Source organism: Maniola hyperantus, chromosome 4 (genome assembly GCF_902806685.2).
Source record: "Maniola hyperantus chromosome 4, iAphHyp1.2, whole genome shotgun sequence".
NCBI classification, from domain to species: domain Eukaryota; kingdom Metazoa; phylum Arthropoda; class Insecta; order Lepidoptera; family Nymphalidae; genus Maniola; species Maniola hyperantus.
Genome location: NC_048539.1, coordinates 8,459,896 through 8,487,809, shown reverse-complemented (window position 1 = coordinate 8,487,809; position 27,914 = coordinate 8,459,896). Strand labels below are relative to the sequence as shown.

At 38.9% G+C, this 27,914-nt stretch overlaps 2 protein-coding genes across 2 annotated transcripts in view; one reads left to right on the top strand and one right to left on the bottom strand.

Annotated features, from left to right (window-relative positions):
* The first annotated feature begins 907 nt into the window (after window positions 1-907).
* Window positions 908-4,381, top strand: Sld5 (DNA replication complex GINS protein Sld5). Its single transcript, XM_034985248.2, has 2 exons — window positions 908-1,651; window positions 2,355-4,381. Exons 1-2 carry the CDS (start codon window positions 1,075-1,077, stop codon window positions 2,426-2,428), a joined length of 651 nt encoding a protein of 216 aa, XP_034841139.1. The 5' UTR covers window positions 908-1,074; the 3' UTR covers window positions 2,429-4,381.
* Window positions 4,382-5,350: 969 nt separating this feature from the next.
* The window catches only part of LOC117997047 (ATP-binding cassette sub-family C member 4-like), a 54,982-nt gene continuing 32,418 nt past the window's right edge, over window positions 5,351-27,914 (bottom strand). Inside the window, exons 13-24 of the mRNA XM_034985220.2 lie at window positions 27,102-27,234; window positions 26,094-26,291; window positions 25,255-25,444; window positions 24,157-24,293; window positions 23,647-23,787; window positions 16,451-16,554; window positions 15,706-15,995; window positions 14,032-14,154; window positions 12,577-12,699; window positions 11,092-11,252; window positions 8,867-8,972; window positions 5,351-5,536 (exon numbers count right to left, since the gene is read on the bottom strand). Coding sequence (XP_034841111.1) covers window positions 5,354-5,536; window positions 8,867-8,972; window positions 11,092-11,252; window positions 12,577-12,699; window positions 14,032-14,154; window positions 15,706-15,995; window positions 16,451-16,554; window positions 23,647-23,787; window positions 24,157-24,293; window positions 25,255-25,444; window positions 26,094-26,291; window positions 27,102-27,234 — 1,889 coding nt within the window. The 3' untranslated portion in view covers window positions 5,351-5,353. The remainder of the gene's footprint in view (window positions 5,537-8,866; window positions 8,973-11,091; window positions 11,253-12,576; window positions 12,700-14,031; window positions 14,155-15,705; window positions 15,996-16,450; window positions 16,555-23,646; window positions 23,788-24,156; window positions 24,294-25,254; window positions 25,445-26,093; window positions 26,292-27,101; window positions 27,235-27,914) is intronic.

Sequence of the window (27,914 nt, the reverse complement as noted above, 5' to 3'; positions counted from 1 at the left end):
TGGACTTCATAAATTTCAAACCCCCATTTAACCCACTCAGGGGTGGAATTTCAAAAAATCCTTTCCTAGTGGATACCTTCTCTTTACCTACAAAGAACACACCCACCAAATTTCATGTATCTAGGACCAGCTGGTTAGATGTTTAGGCTGTGCGTTGATATATAAGTTAGTCAGGACTTTAAATTTTATTTATATGGATACTACGTTAGTCCCCGCGTGACATAGGGATGACATTTCTTTGTTTACATATTTAATGACGTCACATCATGGCTGATAGCGTTTTCTGCATTTTAAATAAAAATAAAAACTGTATTTTTTAAAATTGGATTTATATATCCATCCTGCGTTTTTAATAATTGTTATTGATATATTTCGTTGTCTTAAGCAAAATTCTATAATAAATAATCATTTATTGGATGAAATTAGATATGAGTCAAGTAGCCTATTTGATGATAAGTCTTAAGGGAAACCTATCATCTAACTAATCAATAGTTATTTTGTGTAATTTTCAAACAACAAATGACGAAATAATGATTATGAAAATTCAGTAAAAATAGTAAGTAATTACCTGTGAAACGTGTATTTATGCGAGTTATAACATCCTGTAACGTCACATTCACTCACAGAACAAGACTCCATGGTGGCAGGACAAAAATTTTACGTTTTAATCGTAAGATTATTAAGTAAATGCAAAAAAATCACCTCGACTTGGAACAAGCCGGGGTGCTATAGGCCCTTACTCGCGTAAACAATGACTTATCGTCATGTTGTTTCGCTTCTCTTTTTCGCTCGCAGCAGTGTGTATTAACTAACTACCTTTCACTCCCACGATTTGTCAGTCTTTGAGCGTAGCGAAAAAATTCTAAGCCTATGGCACAACGTAACGATGAATAACAACACGAAAAATTATTACCATTGTTTGGTAGTCAATATTTGTATTAACCAATCAACAATACAAAGTTTGGTTTTAAGTTTTAATTTTGATATTATAAAGTTTAATCTATGGTCTCAACTCAACCGTCAAATCTGATGAAATAACATGATAACAACTACTGAAGAGTAATATCGAAAAATATGAATACTGACGATCTAGACATAAGCGACGAGGAGGACGAGATTACAGCCGAAACAGTTTTGAAAAGACTGCAAAGCGCTTGGCAAAACGAGCGTTTATCTCCGGAAATACTACCGCACCGCAACGACATGGTTGAGTGCATGCTGGGACAGATCCAGCACATGGAACGTAATATCAATAAGCTTCCCAAAACAGACCTTCGTGTGTGGATCCATAAAATGGAACTCAATAGGATTAAGTATATCATTTGCAATTATCTTAAGACGAGACTAAATAAAATAGAAAACTATTGTATTTCAATTGTCAACGATGAGAAGCAACGAATAGAATCTGGCACAAACTTCTTAACACCATCAGAATTCATGTATGCCCAAGAATATCTAGTGAATATGGAGAATCATTTGAAGGATACAGTATTGAATAATGTCCCTAGTAATGTGCGAACATTTGAACTGAATAAAATGGCTATTTATCCTAATATGCAATCTCACATCTTCCTAAAAGCAAATGACACAATACATGGAATTATTTTAGAAGACTTGATAGGTGATCAGGATGAAGAAATTGATTTAGAAGGTAAGTATCATTGATTTAAATGTATAGAATCGCTACTCTTAACAAAAATAGTATTCTATGAATCTATCAAACTTAATACGACACTGGCTGTCAAGCTATAAGAGAATGTAGTGGTTATCTTTGACGATATGGAATAACTAATCTAGTGCATAGTAGTATTACTAAAAGTTAGAAGTGCATGCCTGAGAATGAACCGCATACTCCCCGAAATAGCATAGGAAACTGAAGTCTTAACCTAAGGCTATTACTAACTTTGTTTAATTACTGTTGGTACATTTCTGATTTGATCATCCATAGGTATAAATTAGCAATTAAGGATGTAATATCAAATTCTGCCAAGTTATAGTTTATACTTTAGTCGATTTTAGTTCTGTGTTCCATAAGTTTACCTACCTAGTTTTTTAAATACTCTGTGCCTAGTTTTCATACGCGTACTATGCCCGTGTGTTGAGGACATAATTTTTATTATAAGTGTTAATTTCTCATTGGAGACTGCTTTGGTTTAAGTGTTTTTATATAATATATACTATCTACTTATCTAATTGTAACTGTTTGTCTCTATAAAATAAAAAAAATTAAATTAAATTAAATCATGTAAATAAACTCCGAGCATAGCCCTCGCCAGCACCCACTGATTGACTGAGCTTTCTTATTATAAATGAGACTTAAAGTTATTTTCAAATATCCCTGTTTTCTTTTCCAGAGGGCTCCCAACACATACTGCAGTACAAACCGATTGCAGACTTGGTCAAAAATGGTAAAGTTGAGCTTGTATGATATTGAGCTACAACTAGGTAAATCTTAGTAGGTACTTTAAAAAAAAACTTAATCATAACTGTGAATTAAAAAGAAAACTCATAATGCAGATGCAGTAAGTACTCTTGCAAGCAAACTTTTATTATTTATTTAGTTTAAATCAAAATTGATTTGGCTTTTGTAACTGTAGGTTTGGGCTTAAGAAATATAAGTACAGTATGTGGCAGAAAGTAATGTACATCAACATTTAGAAGGAGATAGCAGATTTGTAGAGTGTTATCCCTATTGTTGAGACCGAAAAAACGTCATATAGGTATGAGTGACAGAGACAACGCTCTACAAAGCCGAAATGTCATGCTAAAGGCTGATGTACATTGCTTTCTGCTGCGTACTGTAACAGTTGCGTATTTCAAATAACAAGCAGATCTCATCAGAATCACATTTTATTTATTTATTTATTTTTATTATTCATGTACCAAAAATCTTTTTTATCTTAATTTATTGCAGTACTGGTATTGTTTAGTGGCTATTTTTTGTATACAAAACATACAAGTAAATTTTTTTAATCCTGGTTATATAAATACTTAGATAATGGAGCTATATATCCACCAATTTTTTTAAGAATATTACTTGCTTTACAAAAATATCAGTTTTTTTTGTTCTAAGTAAAATACTTTTGTCAAAAAAAAATATTATTTTCCTGTTTTTTTTCTAGTACCAAAGCTTAAAATAATTTTAATGGCTCCACTTCTTAAATCCATCCTTGGCCACACCCACCTAAGCAAATCTTTTGTTCACGAAATGTACATTGCATTTTAAAGGATTCCTATTCAGGAGAGTGATTAAAAATAGCAAATAAGTTACAGACACTGACACACTTCACATTATAGGATCAAATTTTAATAATACACAACTTTTTTTAAACATTTATTGTCCTGATATTTATCAAAAACATTTAATAATCATTTTTAAAATTGAGTACACATTCATATGGATACATATTATTGAAATGTCTTTATAATATTTTACTGTAAATTCTAAATGCACTTTCAAGTGTAAGATACTAAGTACTTACTACAAATAAAAATATATACTTAATATTATTTTTTATTGAGTATACATTATAGTTAGGTACATGCTATAGTTAAAAAAATATTTTTAAGTACTGTGACATTTTATAGTACTCACCTATTTTGTGACAATTAAATATATATCATGCAGCGTGCATAATCATTATGAACACCTTTAATTTTAGACATCTGCTCCTATTTGTTTTAAACATAGTTGAGCCCTTTAATATGCCTATTCTATTTTGTATTTCCCTCTTAAGAAATGTATAAACAATCAGTAGTTTTGTGCTACAGTACAGTCCAGCCTAATTTCTTTAGGTACAAATATTGGTCCATTGGTTAAGACGTTAGAAAAGTATGCAATTTTATGGTATCGAAAATTTTATTGTTATTGATATTTGCAGTTAAAAATTGTTGTGTTCTTTTCCAAATAAGTAGGTACCTACTAATGGTATTTAAAATATATGTACATATATAAATATATATGCAATAATGAAAAAAACATACATAAAACTAAGTACAATAGCTTACTTAAATAACTTCTGTGTCGAAGGTTAATATAAAATTGTCACATTTAATACAAATCCAAACATATTAAAACAATTTATTCAAAGAAAGAAATTATGTAACAAATTGTACAAAGTTGCAGTAGGTAGGTACCTACCTAAATAGTAGCAATTCATTTGAATATTGCATACAGGCTCAGGATTAGGGATCAAAATATTAAGGAGTTATTTGCAAATCTTTACTTAAATAGATGTTTAATATTGTTAACTGCAGTCCAACTTTTTTTAAGTATAAAAAATCTACTGGTTATAGCTAGTTTTGTATTATTTTATGATAAAGCGTTTCTATAAAAATAGATTTACAAAATAAAGGCATTTTCACAAATATTGTAGCACAATATCGCTGTGAGTTAACATTTCAATTTAAATACCTACACTAATTACTTAAACAAACTTAAACACTCTATCATCTCAATAGATGACTCTTTCGAGAAATCATTACTCTGTGATCACTTACGTAAGTACTAAATTATTTATAGGTATTATTCCAGTTTCTGCAGTTTTGGTTAGGAATTTAAATGTAACACTTTTAGTCAGTCAAGAATTACATTTCAATAAACTGTAAGTACAGTAAGTAAGTGTTGATGCCGTAGCGCGAAAATGGATTCACTCCAATAGTTTTTTATATTATTACTAGATGATGCCCGCGGCTTTGTCCGAGTATATTTAGCTGTTTTAAAATCCCGTGCGAACTCTTTGATTTTCCGGGATGTGTGTCCTTCCCAGGGATGCAAGCTACCTTTGTACCAAATTTCATCGAAATCGGTTAAACGGATGGGCCGTGAAAAGCTAGCAGACAGACATACACTTTCGCATTTATAATATTATAGTATGGATATTACATTGAAATATTCTAATTAAATTAAGTAGGTATGGACCATTATAGACGCGCGAGTTGAATGCCTTATGCCAGAGTGTCCCGAGTTTTATTTTTATTTCAGCCACCAAGAACATGTACAGAAATTTCGACAAAATAAATCTAGCAAGACATTGAAAACCAAAATGGCACTATCCAAAAATTCGCAGCTCCGAGTCAGCTACAACACATCAGCGTAATTCTGCAAGCAAAACGGGTCCTGTTGTCTCGGTAACTTCTATACTATCGCTAGATGATACTGTCACTTTACAGTTTATTAATACTGTCGTTAGGCTCAATTGCTAAACGCAAACCTTTAAATGGCCATAAAAATCGAGATTTTAGATAAGGTCTATCTAATGTTCTGTCTCCTTTTCTACTAACTAGGTCACAGTCACGACATTAGCGCTGGGGGTAGGTCCTCTTCTCGCGCGCTATCTGTAGTCTCCTAAACTTAATGGTGGTCCTCAGCGTCTACGTATTTTATATGTTGCATATAAGCGTTCCGGGCTTGGTCGCGCAGGCTCTGCTCTGAGGCGGAGCCGAGCTGCTTGACCATGCGAATGAAATGTCCATCTTCTTTCTGCAGAAGATCATGAGGGTGGCCGCATTCTACTATTTGACCTGCCTCCATTACCTGTACAAACAAAACGTAGGTACTTAAGTATGTACCTACTCGTCAAAGTTCCTTTCAATCGTCTACTCAGTTGAAAAAACGGCCCGCGCAATAGGGTCTTGGACTGCAGTCACAAAATGATGTGTTTTTGTATCGTGGTATTTTATGGGGCCAGAATTCATTATTAAAGAGAATAATTTTAAAAATCATGCTTTTTATTTATTTTTAACGTAATTAATTCTTAACGCCACTGCTGTACGGAAAATGAATAATGACGTCACAACGCGTAAACGACAAATATTTTGCAACTTTTTTCAATAAGAAATATTTCTAGCAGAATTTCTGCTAGAAATATTATAACTCTATTTTTTTAAATATTCTCTTTAATAATGAATTCTAGCCCCATAAACTACCGCTATACAAAAAATCACATTTTATTACTACAGTCTAAAACTCTATTGCTTTAATTAGACGTTCGTGAATATAATATATTTCTTCATCCCCTTAGACGCCATCTCCACGGACGAGAGAATCGCGGCGATAGTGTCGCCGTGTGACAAAATTCGATACAAATTATCGCCCCGATAGTATCGCCCTGTGGAGATTGGCCCATAGAATTTGCCGCAATTCACTCGTCCGTGAAGATGGCGCCTTAATCCGCTAATTTAAATAAATGTTCAGGCAAGTAAATATTCAAAATAGTAATTATGTGATGTTCCACAATTTCACAAAAATAAACATCAGTAAGCGTAGGTAGGTACTTTAGGTATCCATGTCGAATGAGAAATTGAATATTTTGAGCCATTGCTATAATTATGTCAACCAATATATAATATCTACCCACATTGACATAACCATAAAAGTCGGAAATTAAGGCTGATACGTATTTTGGGAAGCGTCAAGGCCAAAACCACGATGCGGCGACAGCGATTCCATTTTAAAAAACCGGCCAAGTGCGAGTCAGGCTCGCGCACTAACGGTTCCGTACTAGTCGTATTTTTTCGACATTTTGCACGATAAATCTAAAACTATGATGCATAAAAATAAATAAAAATCTGTTTTAGAATGCACAGGTGAAGCCTTTTCATATGATACCCCACTTGATATAGTTATCTTACTTTGAAAATACTAATTATTTATTAGTTCATGACCACAGTTAAATTTTTTCTTGTGTGATGTAACCCTAAATTCACGGTTTTCAGATTTTTCCCTAATTGTCAGCTATAAGATGTACCTACCTGCCAAATTTCATGATTCTAGGTCAACGGGAAGTACCCTGTAGGTTTCTTGACAGACAGACAGACAGACAACAAAGTGATCTCATAAGGGTTCCGCTTTTCCATTTGAGGTACGGAACCATGAAAATCAATAAATATACGTATAGTATAAGCACTAGGGGTGCCAAATGATGTGGCCGTCCCAATATATTTTTAACAACTAAGGAATCTAAAGTGACATATCTAAAAATATATCTATCTATTAAACCTTTAATTATTTTCCTCATATCAATCATATTTTACCAAACATTTTATAGCATTATTAGCACAAATTTGCTACTGAGTGCAAAATGTGTATCCGCCGCAAGTAGCGAGGTGATATCAATTTTATCAAAAATGTCAGCTAAAGTCATTGGAACTATGATTAGACCTACTTATTTATTTTAACATTTACATGTTGTTTCTAACACCATCACGATGTTATAGAGAGAGAGCCAGCGCCTGCCAGACCTTCGTTATTTTATAAAAGCTGAAAGTTTATCTGCGTGCTATCGCCAACACTGGGAGGAACGTTTGTTTGTATGATTGTTCAGCCCCCCAATTGTGTAAGAATAACCATTTCATGGCTATCGCAATCGTCAAGAAATTCTGCCCTTTGATTGGTTGATTCGCTGTTTACATTTTTTCACAGCCAATCAAAGGGCAGAATTCTTGACGATTGCGATAGCCATGAAATGGTTATTCTTACACAATTGGGGGGCAGATCATGGTGGCTTTGGGAGATAACAGGCAATAAAGGTGTAAAAAATCTTACGTCAAAGTGTAAAGTCTAACTTTTTTACATTTCCTTCTGATTCAGGGGGTTGCCATGATACTAAGTGGCTGACAATGCATGACGTGATTTCTAATAGGTCCTATTCTGAATAAAATATAAAAACATTAGACTTTATACTTTGACGTAAGATTTTTTACACCTTTATTACTTGTTATCAACCAAAGCCACCATGATCCAAACAAACGTTCCTCCTAGTGTTGGGAAGAACGCAGATAAACTTTCAGCTTTTATAAAATAACGAAGGTCTGGCACGCGTTGGCTCTTGGTCCATTAAAGACGTACGTACTTATCTACCTGATTAAAGTTAACTAACTGCCAAGTCACGATTACGAAGGTTTGTGTAAGAGTGATTTGGCAAATTGGCGGTCACTGTTCAAGTACGTGACCCGCACACTTATTATTATAAAATTATTTATGTAAGTACATATATATAGTAACTACGTAATAGGTACCTACATGTTTTGGTGTTTAGTTAGAATTTTTAACCGACTTTCAAAAAGAAGGATGTTTTCAATTCGTCGCCACTTACTTTTTATTCAATACCCATTGGAAATTGGTGATTTGTCATTGTTCTTTGGCGAATTCCTAAATCTACTAAAGAACAGAAATAGAATTTATTATGAAAAACCGGCCAAGTGCGAGTCAGACACGCGCACCGAGGGTTCCGTACTACAGTCATATTTTTTAGACATTTTGCACGATAAATGAAAAACTATTATGCATAAAAATATTTTTTTTAAATCTAGTTTTAGAATATATAGGTTAGGTAAAAGCCCTTTCATTTATGATACCCCACTTAGTATAGTTATCTTACTTTGAAAATTGAAAATAATAATTATTTTTTCATGAACACATTTTTAATTTTTTTTTAAACTTTTACCTTTTATTTCTTTCAACCACAAATTCAAGGTTTTCGGATTTTTTTCTTTACTTGTGCTATCAGACCTACCTACCTGCCAAATTTCATGCCATTTTAGGACAACGGGAACTATCCTATAGGTTTTCTTGACAGACACGACAGACGGACAGACAGACATACAACGAAGTGATCCTATATCCTTTTTCCTTTTGAGGTACGGAACCCTAAAAACATGCCTTTTGCGGCTCCAACGACTGAATAGATGTATTTTAAAACTTAGGCACTTGTCCCATCATCGACGTTTAGCGAGCTATGACACGTGAAATCATTCTGTATGTTTCTTGAGCGAGAAAATAGTCGATAGCTAGTCGCTTGCTCGTGTATTCGACTGTAAAGTCTCAATTTAAAGTAAGTAGTAATTGTAATAAAACGCTACTCACAACAACTCTGTCTGAGTCGGCGACCGTGTGCAAGCGATGCGCGACTGTCACCACTGTACAATCGGAGAAATGTTTCCGTATGGACTTCTGGATTAACGCGTCCGTACTGTTAAAAATACATTATATTCATATTAGATACTAGCGACCCGCCCCGGCTTCGCACGGGTAGCTTATAACAATTTCCGTAAGGATCTCTTTTCTTTTATAATAAAAAATTAACTTTGAAAATCGGTTCAGTAGTTCCCGAGATTACCCCCTACAAACAAACGTACAAACTTTACCTCTTTATAATATTTGTATAGAAGTAAAGATGATACCATCAGTTCTACAGTGTTACCATGTGAACTTTGAAATTCAGTAAGTTGAGATAAATAGGTATGGTTTAAACGGCAGGTAGGTAAACATGGTTTCATAAATAATTACACAACATTTCCGAAGAAAAAAGTCGATAAGTGAATGCAGTTAACCAACCATCCAATATTATTAAAATAACGATTAAAAATAATCTAATTCATCATTTAATTTTCTAATTATCTCATAACCTGTTTCTGAATTATTTTATTACACTTTGGAACTGAGGTATCGATATTGTATACTTACATAGCAAAATTGCAAGGCACTAGTGGTTTTTGAGCACAATAATTTAATGAGCTGGCGAACAACACTTTTGATTTCTAGTTTAAGGTACTTGATACAAATAAGGCCTATGCTCGAAAAAGGCCTACTCTCCCGAAAACCCGGTTAAATAAATGTAACATAAAAGATTCTTCACGCACATACATACTACGGCCCTATGATTAGGTACGAACTGCTCAGGCGCCCTGCGCCTATTCCCTGAGCTTGTTGCGACACCTTCTTTGTGGAAGTCGGGTTTTCCGCGGCGCACTATAAAATTTTCGTAATAACAAGGCAAGTTATTAGCTTTTATATTGACATTTTATATAAACTAATAAGTAGTTATAATACCTTAGCCATTATATTAGATAATTATTGCTTTCATTTTCATCATTTTGAATAATGGAACGAATTATGGAACTTTATATTTTATCTGGTACGGTACCGAATAAGGCCCTAGGCCTTAATTGTAACCCTAGGCCTTAATATAAATCCCGCATTTTAATACGCATTTTGATGTCTAGCTCTCAAAGTACTACGAATAACTAAATCTAAAAAGGCTCCTAAACGTGCTACTTGGTCGGAAGAAAGCTTAGCAGCCTGCAGCGGCAGTTTAGTGCCTTGTATACAGCAGTGCAATTTAATAAGGCCTATAATTTTTTTAATTTTTTTGGTAAAAAAATCGGGTTTTTTCACAGAATGTGTGCTTTATTTATTTAATTACGAGTGACAATATTTTTTTAAATAGTTTATTCATATTATTGTTAATATGAGAGCTTAAGTCTGACAAGCCATCTGTGTTTATAAATGTTTAATTACTGTAATAAAAAGCTTAGTTATCAAAAGATAAAAGGTAAATAAAGGCTGTAAAATAGTATTTTTTTAAATAAATAGATTTTTAACAAGATTTTATGAGTTTAAAGTTTACAGGCCTTATTTGGTAGATGTAACTTATTATGGCCACTAGCTAAGGTTTTTGTATTGTTGATTTTGTCTTCATTTTATTAGATATTGCTAATGTTTTACTCCATTAATTTGATATTAATAAACATCTAATACTAATTTATTGAAGTTTTTTTGATACACACCTATATTTATTTTGTAATCAACTATTTAAATAAGGTAGGTCTTATTTGTATCAGTTACCTTATATAAAAAAGTAGATGTCTACTTTTTTTTCTTTAATCTGGACGTTGAATATAATTAATCTAAACAGCCTAAAACTTTACATAGTACCGTTTACAAGTGACGGTTCACAGGAAAAGGTTTTCCATTGATTGTCCTATTTTTATTTTAAACATCTTATTGCGGCCACCCGCGGCCTCACGTGCGAGTTTCGAAAAATATGGCCTTATGCCATGTCTGAAACCTGAACCTGTGCAAAATTTCAGTTTGGGCGTTGATGAGTCAGTAAGTAATAGTAAGTATAGTACGCGACAGGACATAGCAATCGGGCTATGAGGCGGAGGGACGCCCCGCACACCCGCACGTCACCCGCGCTCTCCCGAACCGGGGCTGTGCGGGTGTGCGAGGCGTTCCTTCCACAATTGCCGTCTCGACCTGTCGCGGACTATAGTTTTGTTGTGATAGTATGAGATGTTGGTCGTTACTTGGGATCGACGTTGGCGGTGGCCTCGTCCAGCACCAGCAGGCGGTTGCGCGCGAGCGCGGCGCGCGCCAGGCACAGCAGCTGGCGCTGCCCCGCGCTGAAGTTGGCGCCGCCCGCCTCCACGCCCGCCGTCAGCGACGACACGCTCTGCTTCAGCTCCACCTGCCGCCGTGCACATAGCAAACATCACCTCAACCGATAGCTTTTTGACTCATACCTTGTCCGATACACATAAAACATACACACACTTATATGTGCAGTACCTACTTACACATACGTATGCATGCTAACGATGATATTGTTAAATGAAAATGAAAATGTTTTTATTCAACTAAACTTTTACAAATATTTTTGAATCGTCGGATGCATCCCTGGTTCGGAATGCCTTTCCTACCGAGAGTTATGGAAGAGCGGAGTCTTTTTAATGCTGACATCAGCGATATATCCATGTGCTGTCACTGTTTGGCAATCTCATTTTGATCAAATTATATTGTTATTGGCAAAAAGTGATGGCATTACTATCAGTTTAACTGTCCTTGTGCAAGTTGCAAGAATTGTTACTTCCTACATCCATGGCAAGTGGACCTTGAAATCAATCATGTCAGTTTTGAGATTGCAATCCATATTGACATAATCAATATTGATGTCTATCATATCATGTCGGCTGTCGGCTGGTTTCTCAGCACTAGACTCTCGGAACTCTACTGATAACTGATAAGTCTTATCGCGTCACTCCGCAAAAAACATAGGTACATCATGCATGGCTACATCCATACTAATATTATAAATGCGAAAGTGTATTTGTCTGTCTGTCTTAGCTTTTCACGGCTCGTCCGTTCAACTGATTTTGACGTGGTACAGAGATAGCCTGCATCCCGGGGAAGGACATAGGCTAGGTATTTTTTATCCCGGAAAATCAAAGAGTTCCCACGGGATTTTTAAAAACCTAAATCCACGCGGACGAAGTCGCGGGGATCATCTAGGTGTTAATAAATTACTTTTTATCCTCTAATAACTGTGTTAATAACTTAATATTATTACATAGGTAACATATCGATCTACCTATTGACCTATTGATGTCACTACTCTCCTCTACCTAATGGAGTTCTAGGAAACAGGAAAGTAATACCTATTAAAGCCGGTTTAATTTTATCCTTCCGCTTATATCTTTGCTTATGACCTTACCAATTAGGTATAAAGTTATAACACAGTTATTAGAGGATTAATGGACCTAGGTAATGTAATCTCACATATGATTTCAAACTTGATAACGCCATCTTATCCTTTTCCTGTTTACAAACAAGAATTTGAAAAGAGCAACTGCTGTATTTCTTGGCGGCTCTTCTCGGTAGAATCTTCATTGCGATTTCCGAACCGGCGTGGCGGTGGTAGTCACAGACGTAGCATAAGAGACGCTAGTTGTCCTAGGTAAGTACATTAAACTACTACTACTACTATTTTGTGAGAACAATTAAGTCATAAATACCTGCTCTAATGCATTCCATACTTCGGCGTCAGAATATTTGTCAAAGGGATCTAAATTGTATCGTAAACTGGCAGAAAACAGCACGGGCTCCTGAGGGATGATAGAGATCTTCGACCGCAACTCCTGCGAATTTCAATATCAGGATAGTATTTAGTCATAGCCTAAGATTAATTTCAATATCGGGATAATAGTCGTAACATGGTCATAGCAGTGTTTGTCTAAATGTAAACCTTAGCACGTTGCTATGAGTTCAGTTAGGGAACTTGCACTTGCATACGTCGAGGCTTCAACATCACTGGTAGGCGTCAAATATTCCTACATTTGACTCTAGGTATTGCCTATTTTCTTTGATTTCACGTCACCCATATGTGACATATTATTATTATCGTCGATTCAGGATCAAACTGAGAGTTCCGTCACTCTAGTTCACTCTGCTATGAGTCATAGCAAACTTGCGAGGGATTGACATTAAGACAAAGTAATTAATTGGCGTACTTAATGTTGGCAGTCTGGTTTCACTTGATTGCACCAAAACTGGTTTTTTTTTATAAATCAGTTTATTTTATGCCCAATAAGATTTTCAAGGTAAGTAAGTAGGTGGGTAGTTATGTACCCAGTGGGTACATAGTCAGGCTAATTCCGTTGTACACAATCTCTAAACTAAACTAAAATGACTAAATATCTAAATCGATTGCTATCCCTTTCACAATGTTGCTTGCGCAAAAGGATAGCACTAGATTTAGACCTGTTAATTTAGATATTGTGTACAAGAGAATCGGCCTCATTGTCTGACTTTTGAGATTTTATTTTTTTCAGGGAATAAATTCTGTCATTTTGGACGGATAAACGTTGCTATTTTGATATTTTCATGAAACCCTAGCTCCCACTCCCATGTCACATAAAAAGAGGAATAGGTGTCAGTAGTACGCGACAGGTCGAGATAGCAATCGGGGTATGAGGTGGGGTTTGCCCCACACACCCGCATAGCCCCCGCCTCGCGCTAACCCGTAGCGCGGGTGAAGTGCTGGTGTGCGGGGCGTCCCCCGCCTCACAACCCGATTGCTATCTCAACCTGTCGCGTATACATTCATCATCATGATCAACCCATCGCCGGCTCACTACAGAGCACGGGTCTCCTCTCAGAGTGAGAAGGGTTTTTGTCCACAGTCCACCACGCTGACCATGTGCGGATTGGTAGATTTCACACACGTTTGAGAATATTATGGAGAACTTTCAGGCATGCAGGTTTCCTCACGATGTGTTCCTTCACCGTTAAAGCAAGTGATATTTAATAACTTAAAACGCACATAACTCCGAAAAGTTAGAGATGCGTGCCCGGGATCGAATCCCCGACCTCCAATTGGAAGGCGGACGTCCAACCGCTAGGCTATCACAGCTTACACTATGGGTACATTAGGGGCTCTGAAAGTGGGAAGGAAGGATTGGAAAACTTACTTTAAGTGCGATCTCTCCTGTGTCGACGTCGTCAATATAGACGTGGCCATCGATCGGTGCCAGGCGGAATAGGGCCGATATCAGGGATGACTTCCCTGCTCCGGTCCGGCCTACTACTCCCACCTTTAAATCAACATGTAAGATCAAAGCACAGACTAGTCAATCTTTTTTTTTTAAATAAATTATAGACTAGCGCTCGGCTGCAATCAGATCTGGTGATGATGCCTACAATGGAGCGTGCTTGCCTAGGAAACCTATAGGTTTAGTGGTTTGTGGATTAAAGATATGTTTAATTGCCCAATAACACAGCTGGGTGTAAGTATAGGTGTTTAGCGCAAGGGCTTGGAATAGCTAGATGCCGCATAGTATGAAAACCAACCGTGCCTATTTTTTCCTACACAACGCGCAATCACGAGCTGCGCGACAACAGACTGACAGGAGAGAGGATCAAATTATTTTTCGTATTTGGAAAGTTATAGTATTGAAGTATTGACAGAAGAATGAATACTCATTATAAAACAGGCGCTCGGCTCTTTGGCTCAAAATTCTCGGCTGGCGGTATCTTAGCCACTCCATAAACCCAACACCGACCGGCTCGGTACTGAGAACGGATCTCTCTCAGAATGAGAATGGTTTTAGGCCATTGCCCGCCACGTTGGCTTTTTATCAACGTCAAATTGCTTGCTTAACAAGGAAGCTTGTATGAAATACATAGATATGAGGTCATAAATGTTTGACTTAATTTGACGTACTTTTTTAGTTAAATCGACAATTTAAAATGGTTAGCAAACTTAAAACTAAGCTAACAGCGGACGTGGATTTTACGTGGTTCATAATTAACGCCTCATTAGGTTTTGATAAAGATGGTGTCGTTGGTTGTCTTAGCGTTCCGCATATACGTCAGGTATACTTACCTACTTGCGTTACGCAACTACAGTACAGCTACCACTTGTATTATAATTTATACTTAATAGATATAAGCACCTAGCTACTCTTAAGAGTCTTATGTAGCCTATCAATGACCCTAATATTAATTATATTGACCTTATAATATTATTATGTCCGTTAATTACCTAATCCAAAATGCATTCTTATCTATTATAGGCACCGATGATTATAGGTATCTTATATCTAGTAACTATAATCCACGATAAGTTGAGATGGCAATAGGCTACTTGACAATTTTTTTAAGTTGGTCTTAAATGGTTAATATTTGTCCTATTATATCAAAAAAATTAACACTATATTTTTTTGCGCCCTAAAAACCGTAAAACTTTAATTTAAAAAAATATTTTTCTTAGACAGGTGAAAACACTGTCGGCCATGTTTGGCCGATAGATTATCTGTGCTCTGACGTCATGCATTTGTAAACAACAGTATAACCACAGGGTTATACTGTTAATAGGACAAATATTAACCATTTAAGACCAACTTAAAAAAATTGTCAAGTAGCCTATCGGGGTTTGGGGACGCCGCGTTCCCTCCCCGATTGCGATCTCGACCTGTCGCATACTATAAGTAGGTACTTCAAGAACTCGACAGGTAATTTTATCGATAAAACTAACAAGTGTTTGCCTGTACCTACCTACCATATCAGATAAATTAGTTATCGACTATGCAGAAAGTGTAAGTAAGATCATGTGATAACTTATTTCATTGAAGTACTGTACTGACCTTCCATCCACTCTCAATAACTATATTTAGATTCTTGAGTACAGGCTCGGCCTCTCTGTCGTATCTGAGATAAAGGTCCTTGAACACGAGTCTAGCTCGGTGCGGCCATCCCTTCGGCGGCGACGGCCCGTCCGTCTGCTCCTGAGGCAGCTTGGTGAACTGCATCACCCGCTCCACGCTGGTCATCTGCGATATCACTTCCGTGGTCTGCTTTATGCCGAATTGAACCATGTTCACTAGAATGAGCCCCTGACTCATCGCTAGACCGACATCGCCTGACGGAGTGTTTTCTAAAAAAGTGATACCGTGTTTTGTCACTACTATTCTCTATTTCAAATACATTATTAAAACTAGCTCATGCCAGCGACTTGGTCCGCTGGATTTAGGTTTTTAAAACTCCCGTGGAAAGTCTTTGATTTTACGAGATAAAAAGTAGCCTATGTCACCCACCAGATCTTTAACTATACCCAAGCAAAAAATCTCGTCGATAAGTTCCTCAGTTGCGTTTACGTCACCGCGGCGATTAATATTATGCATCTTTATGTATAGTATTCATCTTTTCAACCCCCTGTAAAGTCTTTCACCCAATAAAGTGCCTCCAAATCTTCAAGTGAATCTACTATATACTAAGCAGGTACTATACTATATAGTCTATACTAGATTCACCGTGAATATACTTCTTTTATACTATCTATAAAATAGCTAGCACATTTTGTATATTTTTAAATTGATGCAAAAAACTTACCATTACCCATCAACAGGAAGGTATAGGACACAATCGCGACATAAGACGCCGAGATGAGACTCAGCCATATCGAAAAAGCCGTGTTAGTGATCAGGGTTAGGTACCTGTAACAAAAATAGTGCTAGGTAATAGATGATTAATAGGTATTCTATATACTTACAGAGATCATATATACAGAAGTCGTCTGGTTAGTTTTATTATAAGAATGATGGATAAGATGGAATGTTCGTTAAACGATCTTTCATCATATCAAGATCAAAGTCAAAAGTCAAATCATTTATTCAAATTGGGTACACTATCCGATGTTCACTTGCTGAATTTGCAATACAATGATGAAATGGTGATAAATAATTAATTACGTAAACTTAAAATATAAAACTAAAGCTATCTGGGTTTCATGCCCTTATCAAGTAATATAAGGATATTAATATGCGGGATAGCGTGGGTAACGTGCGGGTGTGCGGGGCGTCACCCGCCTCCTACCCCGATTGTCATCTCGACCTGTCGCGAACTATAGTTATATGCTTACGACAATATTTTCACAAACATTAAAATATTTAGAACTAAACTTTAAGTTCCGTTTTCTTAAAATGCTCTTAGAAGTATATCCTCAAAGGTCCCAACCCCTAGGATGTCGGCTTCCCCCCTTCCCAGTGTCTAAATGTATAAATGTCTCTCCGAGCGTTATGAGAAAACATCAATGGTAAAAATAATCCTGATTAAATAACTATAATATATTATGTACATAATATTATACCTACCTACTTCATCTAGGTAGAATTAATAGTTTCGGAAATATGCCTACCTATTGTTGTACTTGTGTTTATATTATACTAGCTTATGCCCGCGACGTCGTCCGCGTGGACTACACAAATCTCGAACCCCTATTTTACCCCCTTAGGGGTTGAATTTTCATAAATCCCTTTTTAGCGGATGTCTACGTCATATTAGCTAGTTAGCTAGCCAGCATGCCAAATTTCAGCCCGATCCGTCAAGTAGTTTGAGCTGTGCGTTGATAGATCAGTCAGTCAGTCACCTTTTTCTTTTATATAGGTATTTAGATATAATATGTACCTGTGTTTACCTGCCTATTTTATATATTCTATTGCACATAAAACAAAGACATTTTGCGAAAAATGCTTTTTCTAATGTAATTTCCACAGAACCTAAGGGACTAGCTGATGCCCGCAACTTCGTTCGCGTAGATGTAGGTTTTTTAAAAATCCCGTGGAAACTTTTTGATTTTCGGGATAAAACTAGCCTATGTGTAGGTACACATAGGCTACTTTTATCCTACAGGGTATAATCTATCTCAGGTATATAGGTACTAGTAGGTGATTCCCGGAAATGTGCTCACCTATAGAAAAATCTAAATCCACGCGGACGATGTCGCAGGCATCATCTAGTTGCATTTTTTTTTAGATTTTTAATCCCGTGTGAACTCTTTGATTTTCCGGGATAAAAAGTTGCCTACCTCTGTCAATTCCCGGAATGCAAGCTACCTCTGGTCCAAACTTCATATAAATGGGCCTTTAACAATCCTGTGGAAATTCTTTCATTTTCCAGGATAAAAAGTAGCCTGTCCTTCCCCGGGATGTAATTCAACTTTGTACCAAATTTCATCAAATTCGGTTAAGCTGTTGAGCCGTCAAAAGCTAGTAGATAGACAGACAAATACACTTTTGCGTTGATAATAATATAAGTATGGATATGCATAAATATTTTTTTATAATTTCCATAAAAACTATCATCATCATCATCATCATCAACCGATAGATATGTCCACTGCTGGACATAGGTTTCTTGTAGGATTATATTACCGACCTGTGGTATACCTATTGTTTCTAATGTAATTTCCACAAAAACTATTAGGCAATAGCATAAAGAATTTTGTCTTCGACATTCTGAAGTAAATGTGAAATGGTACAGAGTCATTAAGAAGGCGAGGAAACAAAATGTGATATCCTTCTTGATAGCGTGACTTTGGTATGTCAGCAATCCATTTCTTCTTCTTTTTTAGGGTTCCGTACCTCAAAAGGAAAAACGGAACTCTTATAGGATCACTTTGTTGTCTGTCTGTCTGTCTGTCTGTCTGTCTGTCTGTCTGTCTGTCTGTCTGTCTGTCTGTCTGTCTGTCCGTCTGTCTGTCAAGAAACCTACAGGGTACTTCCCGTTGACCTAGAATCATGAAATTTGGCAGGTAGGTAGATCTTATAGCTGACATTTGAGGAAAAATCTGAAAACCGTGAATTTAGGGTTAGATCACACAAAAAAAATTAAATTGTGGTCATGAACTAATAATTAGTATTTTCAACTTTCGAAGTGAGTGACTATACCAAGTGGGGTATCATATGAAAGGTCTTCACCTGTACATTCTAAAACAGATTTTTATTTATTTTTATGCATCATAGTTTTTGAATTATCGAAATCATACGACTGTAGTACGGAACCCTCATTGCGCGAGCCTGACTCGCACTTGGCCGGTTTTTTCTCTTCGATAATTCGTTCTTCTTCTGCACAACAAAGAAATAATAATCAAATCTTCTTCACTGTCGCTCATCTTGCGACGTTGTTGCTCGTACGCGAACGGGTGTAAAAGTGACGCGCAAGTGACGCAAGGTGCCGCGTACTGAAGTTGTAGTGCGGTAGGCACCGTCGAGCGGCCTGAGGTGAAGCGTTCTGCAGTCGGACTGAAGCGCCGCGCCGCGCCGCTCAGGTGCGTACGAACCTTAAAACTGTAATTTATGATTTATCATTTAGGTACTGATCTGTGAGGTACAGCTGTCATCTCGATTAACACGGCAATGTAGGTAGATTATAATAATCTTTCTAAATAAAATATATCGTCGAGTATCATCGTTACCAACATGACAGGGGCAGTTGATTCAATGATTGGGTTTGTCGAGTGGGAACAGTGCGAATATAATATCATTTGTATTGGGCCCTTCCACAATACCAACGATAACGGTGCGACGTCTTATCGGCGTCGCTAGAACGACGTCGCACCTCAGTGTGATTCCCATGTAAATCCCCACGGCATGCGTTGTCGTAGAATTTAACGATACGACTTCGCACCGCAGGTATTGTGAAAGAGCTCTTAGACTTCTTTGCGTGACCCCGATTTCTCACCTGCGCGGAAACTTGTATTGTCATATTAATTCGTACACAATTTTTTTAGATTAATAGTGTTGTGGTTAAAATAAAACTCGTGATAATGATTGATCAGAAGGTAAGAATTGGAATGGAATTCGACGGCAGCGGGATATTGCAGGAACGGCGAGCGTAGGTATTCCGTAAGTATGTAATGTAATATGGTAGGTACTCCCATAGTACCCCCTTTCAAGCGAAGCGTACTACTCGTTTCACGACTCGACCGCTTCGTGTGACGTAGGGGCTAGGTGCAGGCGCTGGCGCTGGTACCGGCGAGCTTGTTTCCATTGTAGACTCCGGTTGCAAACTCGTCGATACTGATGTTTTCTTTTCCGCACTTGCAGTGCTTGCGCCTGTGTCTTCCTCGTTGAGCATGTAAGCGGGCTTGAGTCTGTCCAATGATACCACGGTTGTTCGAAGTGGTAGCTGGATCTGGTAGTACTTGTCGTGGCGCTTCAAAACTTGATAGGGTCCGTCGTATGGCGGTGTTAATGGCGGTCGTACGGTGTCGTTTCGTACGAAAACGTGCGTGCACGTAGCTAGGTCTTTGTAGATGAATGTTGATCGGGTCGCTGGTGAGCGTTCTGTCGGTGTTAGCGATGCCATTGTTTCTGTGAGACGTCGCACGTAGTCTGCGTCTTCGATTTTCGACTGTGTAGGTACGAGGAAATCGGATGGTACTCGTAGCGTTGCACCGTACGTCATCAGAGCCGGACTGAGATTGTTGTCCTCTCGTAATGCCGTACGTAGGCCAAGTAGTACTGTCGGCAGTTCTTCCGTCCAAGTTGCACTGGCACCGCGCGCCATGAGAGCCGCCTTCATTGTGCGATGCCATCGCTCGATTCGTCCATTGGCCTGTGGGTGGTAGGCCGTAGTCCGGATCTTTGTGACTCCCAATCTCTTCATCAGTGCGGTGAACAGTGCAGATTCGAAATTTCTTGCCTGGTCTGTGGTAATCCTTAACGGTACGCCGTGTCTTGCGATCCAATTGTCGTAGAGGGCTTTTGCGACGGTTTCGGCAGTGATCTCATGCACTGGTACTGCTTCTGGCCACTTGGTGCATCGGTCGATGATCGTCACACAGTATCTGCAGTCGTTTGATAGTCGAAGTGGACCGACGATGTCGATGTGGATGTGCTCGAAACGCTGAGAAGGTGGGAACGCTGCCAAAGGAGTGACTACATGTCGATGGATCTTGCTGCGCTGACAGTCGATGCATGCTTTGGCCCATGTTGCTACTTCTTGGTTCATTGTTGGCCAGAAGAACTTCGATGCCATCTGCTTCCGTGTTGTTCGGACACCAGGGTGACATAGACCGTGTTGCGCTTTGAATGCGGCGTAACGGTATGTCTTAGGCAGGTACGGACGAGGAGATGCAGTTGAGAGCTCGCACGTGATTGGTCGATCGAGCCCTGGCAGTGTTACTTCACCGAACTTCAGATGGGGTTGTTTTCTCAGGTCTGCCAGTTCTTCGTCGCTTGCTTGATCTGCCGCCAACTGCCCGTAGTCCAAGACGTTTGGACACTGGATGTCTTCGATACGAGATAAGGCGTCGGCGACTGGGTTCTCTTCGCCCTTGATGTATTTAATGTGCGTGCAGAATTGGCTTATGAAGTGAAGTTGCCGTTCTCGCCGAGGTGTGTCGCTGCTGCTCGGTGATCGACTGAGTGCGAAAGAGAGAGGCTTATGGTCGGTGAATAAGGTAACTTCGCAACCCTCTATCAACCGTCGGAAGTGCTTCACGGCTGCGTACATCGCTAGTAGCTCGCGATCATAAACGGAGTAGCGGCGCTGCGTAGGGCTCATTGTCTTCGAAAAGAATGCCATCGGTTTCCAGACATTTTTAACCTTCTGTTGCAGCACTGCGCCTACGCTGTGGTCTGATGCGTCCGTCATGATAGCGAGTTCGCAGCCGGGAACTGGGTAGCTTAGTGTTGTCGCTTCTGTTATGCTTTGGCGGCATTTCACAAAAGCTTCATCAGCCGCCGGTGTCCAGTCTATTGGTGTTTTGTCGTTCCTCTTCTTGTTGTGAAGGTACTTATTGAGTTCGTGTTGTTGCTCCGCCTGATGGGGCAGGCAGTCGCGATAAAAGTTGAGCATGCCCAGGAACCGACGTAGCTCGACGATGGTCTTCGGTTTTGGATAAGTCGATATAGCTTCCGTGCGTTCCTTTGTAGGTTTGATGCCACCAGCGGAGACTTCGTACCCCAAGAAGTTGATTGTTTCGACTCCAAACTGGCATTTCTCGACGTTAAGTGTTACGCCATATTTGTCAAGGCGTTCTAATACTTGATGAAGTAGCTTTTGATGCTGATCTTCATCTTCGGAGTATAGGAGAATGTCGTCGACGAAACAGAAGCAGTTTTCTATGCCACGGAGGACTTGATGCATGAACCGTTGGAATGTTTGACTTGCGTTGCGTAGGCCGAACGTCATGCAGGTGAACTCGTACAGGCCAAAAGGAGTGATGATAGCCGTTTTCTGTGCGTCTTCTTGACTAGCCATTGGTATCCAGTAGTATGCCATTTTGAGGTCGAGTTTTGAAAATATCCTCTTCTCATGCAGTGAGTACGTGAAGTCTTGAATGCGTGGGATTGGGTAACGATCTGGCTGAGTTACTGCATTCAAGCGTCTGTAGTCGCCGCACACGCGTAGTCCGCCGTCTTTCTTCTTGACTACGTGCAAAGGACTCGCCCATGGGCTCTTCGAAGGTCTGCATATGCCCAACTCCACCATGCGTTCAAATTCAGCTTTTGCAGCGTTGTATTTGTCGGGCGGCAGAGGGCGGGCGCGAGCGAAAAGTGGAGGCCCCGTCGTCTCAATGTGGTGAACTACGTCGTGCTTGGCTGGCTGCTTCAGTGACATTGGGCGTAGGACGTCTGGATATTGCTTCAAGATCTCGTGGTAGTCTTGGTCTGTGCTCACGATGCGGATGGATTCGGTGGATGTTGAAACTTCGATTGCGTCGACAGCGAGCTTCGTTACGTCATCGATCAACTTTTTCTTATGCAGGTCCACGAGAAGTTTGAAATGTCGAAGAAAGTCTGCGCCCAGGATGGATGTCTTCACGTCAGCGATGATAAATGTCCACGTGAAGGTTCGTCGTAATCCCAGGTTGAGCGTGATGGTCTTTTCGCCGTAGGTACATATCGGTGTATTATTTGCAGCGTAAAGCTTGTATGTACTTGTTGTATTTCTCTTCATCTTTGGTGTAGCAGCCCGCAGTTTTTGAAAGTTTTGGACCTCAGATTGTTCGTAAACGGTGAGCAGCCTGGCCTTGATTGCTTCATATTTTCCGGTTTCCGGCGGGTTGTATAGCAAATCTGTCACGTGCTGTAGATCTGCAGGCTCAAGCTTCTGTAGGACATATCTGTATTTTTGATCGTCCGAGGTCTTCAGTGGGTCGACAACCGCTTCAAATTGCACGAACCATGCCCTTGGCACGGCGCGCCAAAACGGCAAGAGGCGTGATTGCACCGAGATTGCCGCTAGGTCCGCGAGTTTGGTCTCGGTGGCTTGGTCCTCTGCCATTTTCTTAATAATTGATTTTTCCAGCGTCGGGGTCACCAAAATGTTGTGGTTAAAATAAAACTCGTGATAATGATTGATCAGAAGGTAAGAATTGGAATGGAATTCGACGGCAGCGGGATATTGCAGGAACGGCGAGCGTAGGTATTCCGTAAGTATGTAATGTAATATGGTAGGTACTCCCATAATAGATTCAAAAGTACCTGTAAAAGTTTGTTGAACAAAATATTTTTTATTCTACCTACTTACTTATTCTATTCTAAATAGAAAGACGTCACGATTAGCATTGAAGAATGGCTAAATAGAAAGAGGTCACGATTAGCATTGAAGAATGGCTAAATAGAAAGAGGTCACGATTAGCATTGAAGAATGGCTAAATAGAAAGAGGTCACGATTAGCATTGAAGAATGGCTAAATAGAAAGAGGTCACGATTGGCACTGAAGAATGGGTAGATACGGTTTTGAAGAAGAATGTCCAAGAGTCGAAGTGCACAGGCTGACGAGAATGATGTACTCACCAGGCTGCGGTGTGCACGTCCTGCTTGTCATCGAACTGCGTGCGCAGCATGTCCTGCGCGCCGCACGCGCGCACCGTCGTCAGCCCCGCCATGCTCGCCGACACGTGCGAGAACACGGGGCTGCGCGACACGCCCTCCACTCTGATCAACAAAATATGTCCTGTTCAACGAGCTAATAGGGAAGTAAGAAACCGCATGTCATTGGTTCATTGGTCGCAGCGCAGATAGCAGACAAAGGGCATGTTCACGTTGCGACCAACAACTAAAACAGGTCTAATTGTTATTAATCTAATAGGTACCAATAATCTTTTTCCGCAGACTTAGAATTTTCATTTTAGTTTAGAGTTTGTGTACAAGAATTAGCAACATTTAATCAATTCGGTATTGATGGGCATTTATAGATAGCTCGCATTCCGGAAACGGATAAAGTTCCTATCTCTTCAATATTCAAGATAGATAAACCCGGAATATTAACACGTGGGTGAAAGCTAGTTTAAAATATTGGCTTACCTTTTTATAGCCTGTGCTGTATTCAAATAAACCACAGTCCACAAATACATGAGTATACCGCAGAAAAGTGTCGTCAGCACCATGTAAGGATTCACTATAGCAACCATGATTAATATACCGCCCATCACCATGAACATCTGAGGACAACAATACCTACTATAAATCTCTTACTATACGGATATTTTATAGGTAGGTAGGTATATATAGCTATTATGACGTATACATCCGCTAAGAAATAATTTTTGAAAATTCAACCCATAAGGGGGTAAAATAGAGGTTTTAAATTTGTGTAGTCCACGCGGACGGAGTCGCGGGCATAAGCTAGTATAAGATAAATTATGGATAACAGATAGAACAAGTGGGCGGGTGATCAAATAAATAATACATATTTTTTTTGGAATATAACATCGCAGCCATTCCGTAGTATAAATAAAATGGCATGACGAAATTAGGTCGGTAGAGTGCGTAATTCCTTACACGGACCCTACCTAGTTTTCGTTCACGTTTACGAGATCCCCGTATTGTTGTTCGTAGCCGTCAACACAAACATTTGCCCGACAGAAAATTCTTTCAGTCTAGGTACTCATGTCGATGCTATGCGCTTAGAGCATTGAAAATTTAAACGAATAGCGATCGAGGCTCAAAGCACATCGATTCGAGTCGAAGTGAAGTAATGCGTCTGTGGAGTACAGACAAAGATCAGTTTACTTTGTAACTTTTCCTTACCTGAATACTATCAAGGAACATCTTTGGTAAGATCTCGTCCGCAATACCCATATCCTTAGTGAATCGGAAGGGTTGGTGGCGAAAAATTGCATCGTTGACGAGATGTTACTGAACATTTTGTTATCATCGACTCATCGATCAAATTAAAAAAAGTTAAAACAGTTAAAATTCTTACCTGAATACTATCAAGGACCAGCTTTGGTAAGATTTCGTCCACAATACCCATACCCTTAGTGAATCAGTTCATGATATTATGTCCAGAAGGGTTGGTGTCAAAGAATCGCATCGTTGCCGACAAGATGTTACTGAACATTTTGCTGTCATCGACTCGTCGATCAAATTAAAAAAAGTTGAAATAGTTAAAATTCTTACCTGAATACTATCAAGGAACATCTTTGGTAAGATCTCGTCCACAATACCCATATCCTTAGAAAATCGGTTCAGGATACGTCCAGAAGGGTTGGTGTCGAAAAATCGCATCGTTGCAGACAAGATGTTGCTGAACATTTTGTTGTGCAGATTTATGGAACTGCACATACACACCCACAGGAATAACAAGGATCTAAAACATATGAAATATTATAAGATTAATTTATGTAGCAGTTTACCGCGACAATTTCTGATTTCCCATGAGATTTCGAAATTTTCCCGATCTTAAGTCCTATCGCTTAAAGGCCGTCCGAACAAATCTTTGTATTCGAAATGTAGAACAAGAGTTGATGGTTCTATTTTAGGGTTCCGTACCGCAAAAGGAAAAAGAAACCCTTATAGGAGTACTTTGTTGTCTGTCTGTCTGTTAAGAAACTTACAGGGTACTTCCCGTTGACCTAGAATCATGAAAATTGGCAGGTAGGTAGGTCTTATAGCAGACATTCGGGGAAAAACATTGCAAATAAAACTCTGCAAGAATCGGACTGATGCTAGAGGTCAACGAAACGTTGCGTAAATATGTCACTCGGAGACTACGCCGCATCTTAGGTGGGGCATTGACCCGAGTTATGCACGCTTTGAAAACACATTGCGAGTTTGAAAATACTAAATCACTAAAATTACAAGAATGGCAAATGGTTATTGGCATTGGATTGGGTTTAGGTAGTAAATAAATTTTTCTAGCGTTCTGGTTACACCTGTATAATAAAAACAGTCATCTACCCTACCACACTACGAGCCTAATATTGTAAAGTAACGTTTTACGCAATATGATTACCTACCTGCCGGTAGTAAGAATGATGCATCCAAGTATCGCAGCTCCCCAAATAAAAATATAAAAGTTATGGTTGATTGTCGATAAATATCCGTCCTCGCTGTTTGAATCAACAGTTGAACTGTTATTACTCGTAGTTGTAATATTTGTAATTCTCTCTCTTGCCAAAGTCTCTTTCAGGTACGTCGCATCTGCTGTATTCATCCTAAAATCAATGGTTTTTTATAGAGTTTAGAATGCTTCGAGGACATAAATAAATTGAGGATCAAGGCATATTGACTTTGCATCAAGGCGCGTCCTTTTACTCTAAAATATTAGGTACCCAGTCCTCTGCCCTACATAGTGTAACGTTGATTTTTGTTCAGAAAATTCTTCTTGACGAGAAATAATGGTTGTTGTAAAAAAATTACATTATTTCAAGTAAAATGTAGTTTCAAATTCTCTCTGTCCAATAAGACGTCCAAGTTTATACAATTCTCCGACTGGGCGCAGCGGAGTGCAGACTGTCCGGAGTCCGATCCGAACCAATCCTTAATCTAACGTAGTGAAGGTAAAGTTCAGAGCCTGTATTAAATTTTATTACAGAAAGAATAAAGTTGCGTCTCTTCAACACTGGATCAATATATTTAGAGCCTCAATAGCTCAACGGGTAAAGGAGTGGACTGAAAACCGAATGGTCGACGGTTCAAACCCCGCCCGTTGCACTATTGTCGTACCTACTCCTAGCACAAGCTTGACGCTTAGTTGGAGAGGAAAGGGGAATATTAGTCATTTAACATGGCTAATATTCTTTTTAAAAAAAAAAAAAAAAAATATGCCTTGACCATAAGTATAAAACTAAGGCTAAGAACTTTGAAGCGTATTTTGACTTTGCTCCTACTTTACTTTGAGTTTAAAGAGACAAATGTAGATTAGATTTATGTGAGCGACATAAATCTGTCTCGTTTTAATTAAGCAAAGTAAATCTGAGCAAAGTAAAAGTACGATCTATAGATCTCATCTAACATAAAGTTACCAGTGAGTAAGCCACAGGTCACCAACAGAGGTGACTACTTGTGCGAGAATGATGGCCACAAACGTGAACACCAGGAGAGCCCAGCTGCCGCCCGCGTGAAAATACTTCCTGTACACCGAACCCGATACACGACCTGGTGCCAACAAAATACATACTAGTTCTAAAAAGTCTGCTTTAGCGTGAAACATCAGTTTTCACATAACATACAAGGTGTAACCAGAACGACGTTGCGTAAGTAGGCCACTCGGAGTCAATGCCGCGTTGTAGGCGGGGCATTGACTCGAGTTTTGCACGCTATACATTGCGGGTTTGAAAAATACTAAATCACTAAAACAACAAACAAAACAAGGCGGATGGTTATTGGTATTGGATTGTGTTTACTACTTAAACACACTACTATAACAATAACGCTAAGTTTTTGCTAGCGTTCTGGTTACACCCTGTAGGATGATAATTGCCACAGCCGTTCCTACCGACCTGACCTGATCCTAGCCAATTTGAAGATTATGACGCGTACGTACCTTCCGGGAGTCGAACCCAAGACCTCTCACTTATAAGACCTCTGCGCCAGATAGGTCGGTTTATTGTGTTGAACAAAATATGATTCTTAAGGAAATATTTATTGAGGGTACAGAGGAGATAGGTACTAGGTATAATGTCGCATAGAATTCGGTTCATGTAAAACTACCGTTGGGCACTGAAGCCTGGACATATAGGTATGTCGCTGACACTTTAGTACGCTGGTACTAGTAGTAGTGTGCTGGACAAAATGACAGTTATATTTTGTGCCGATTCGAAGCTCCCCACCGAGCA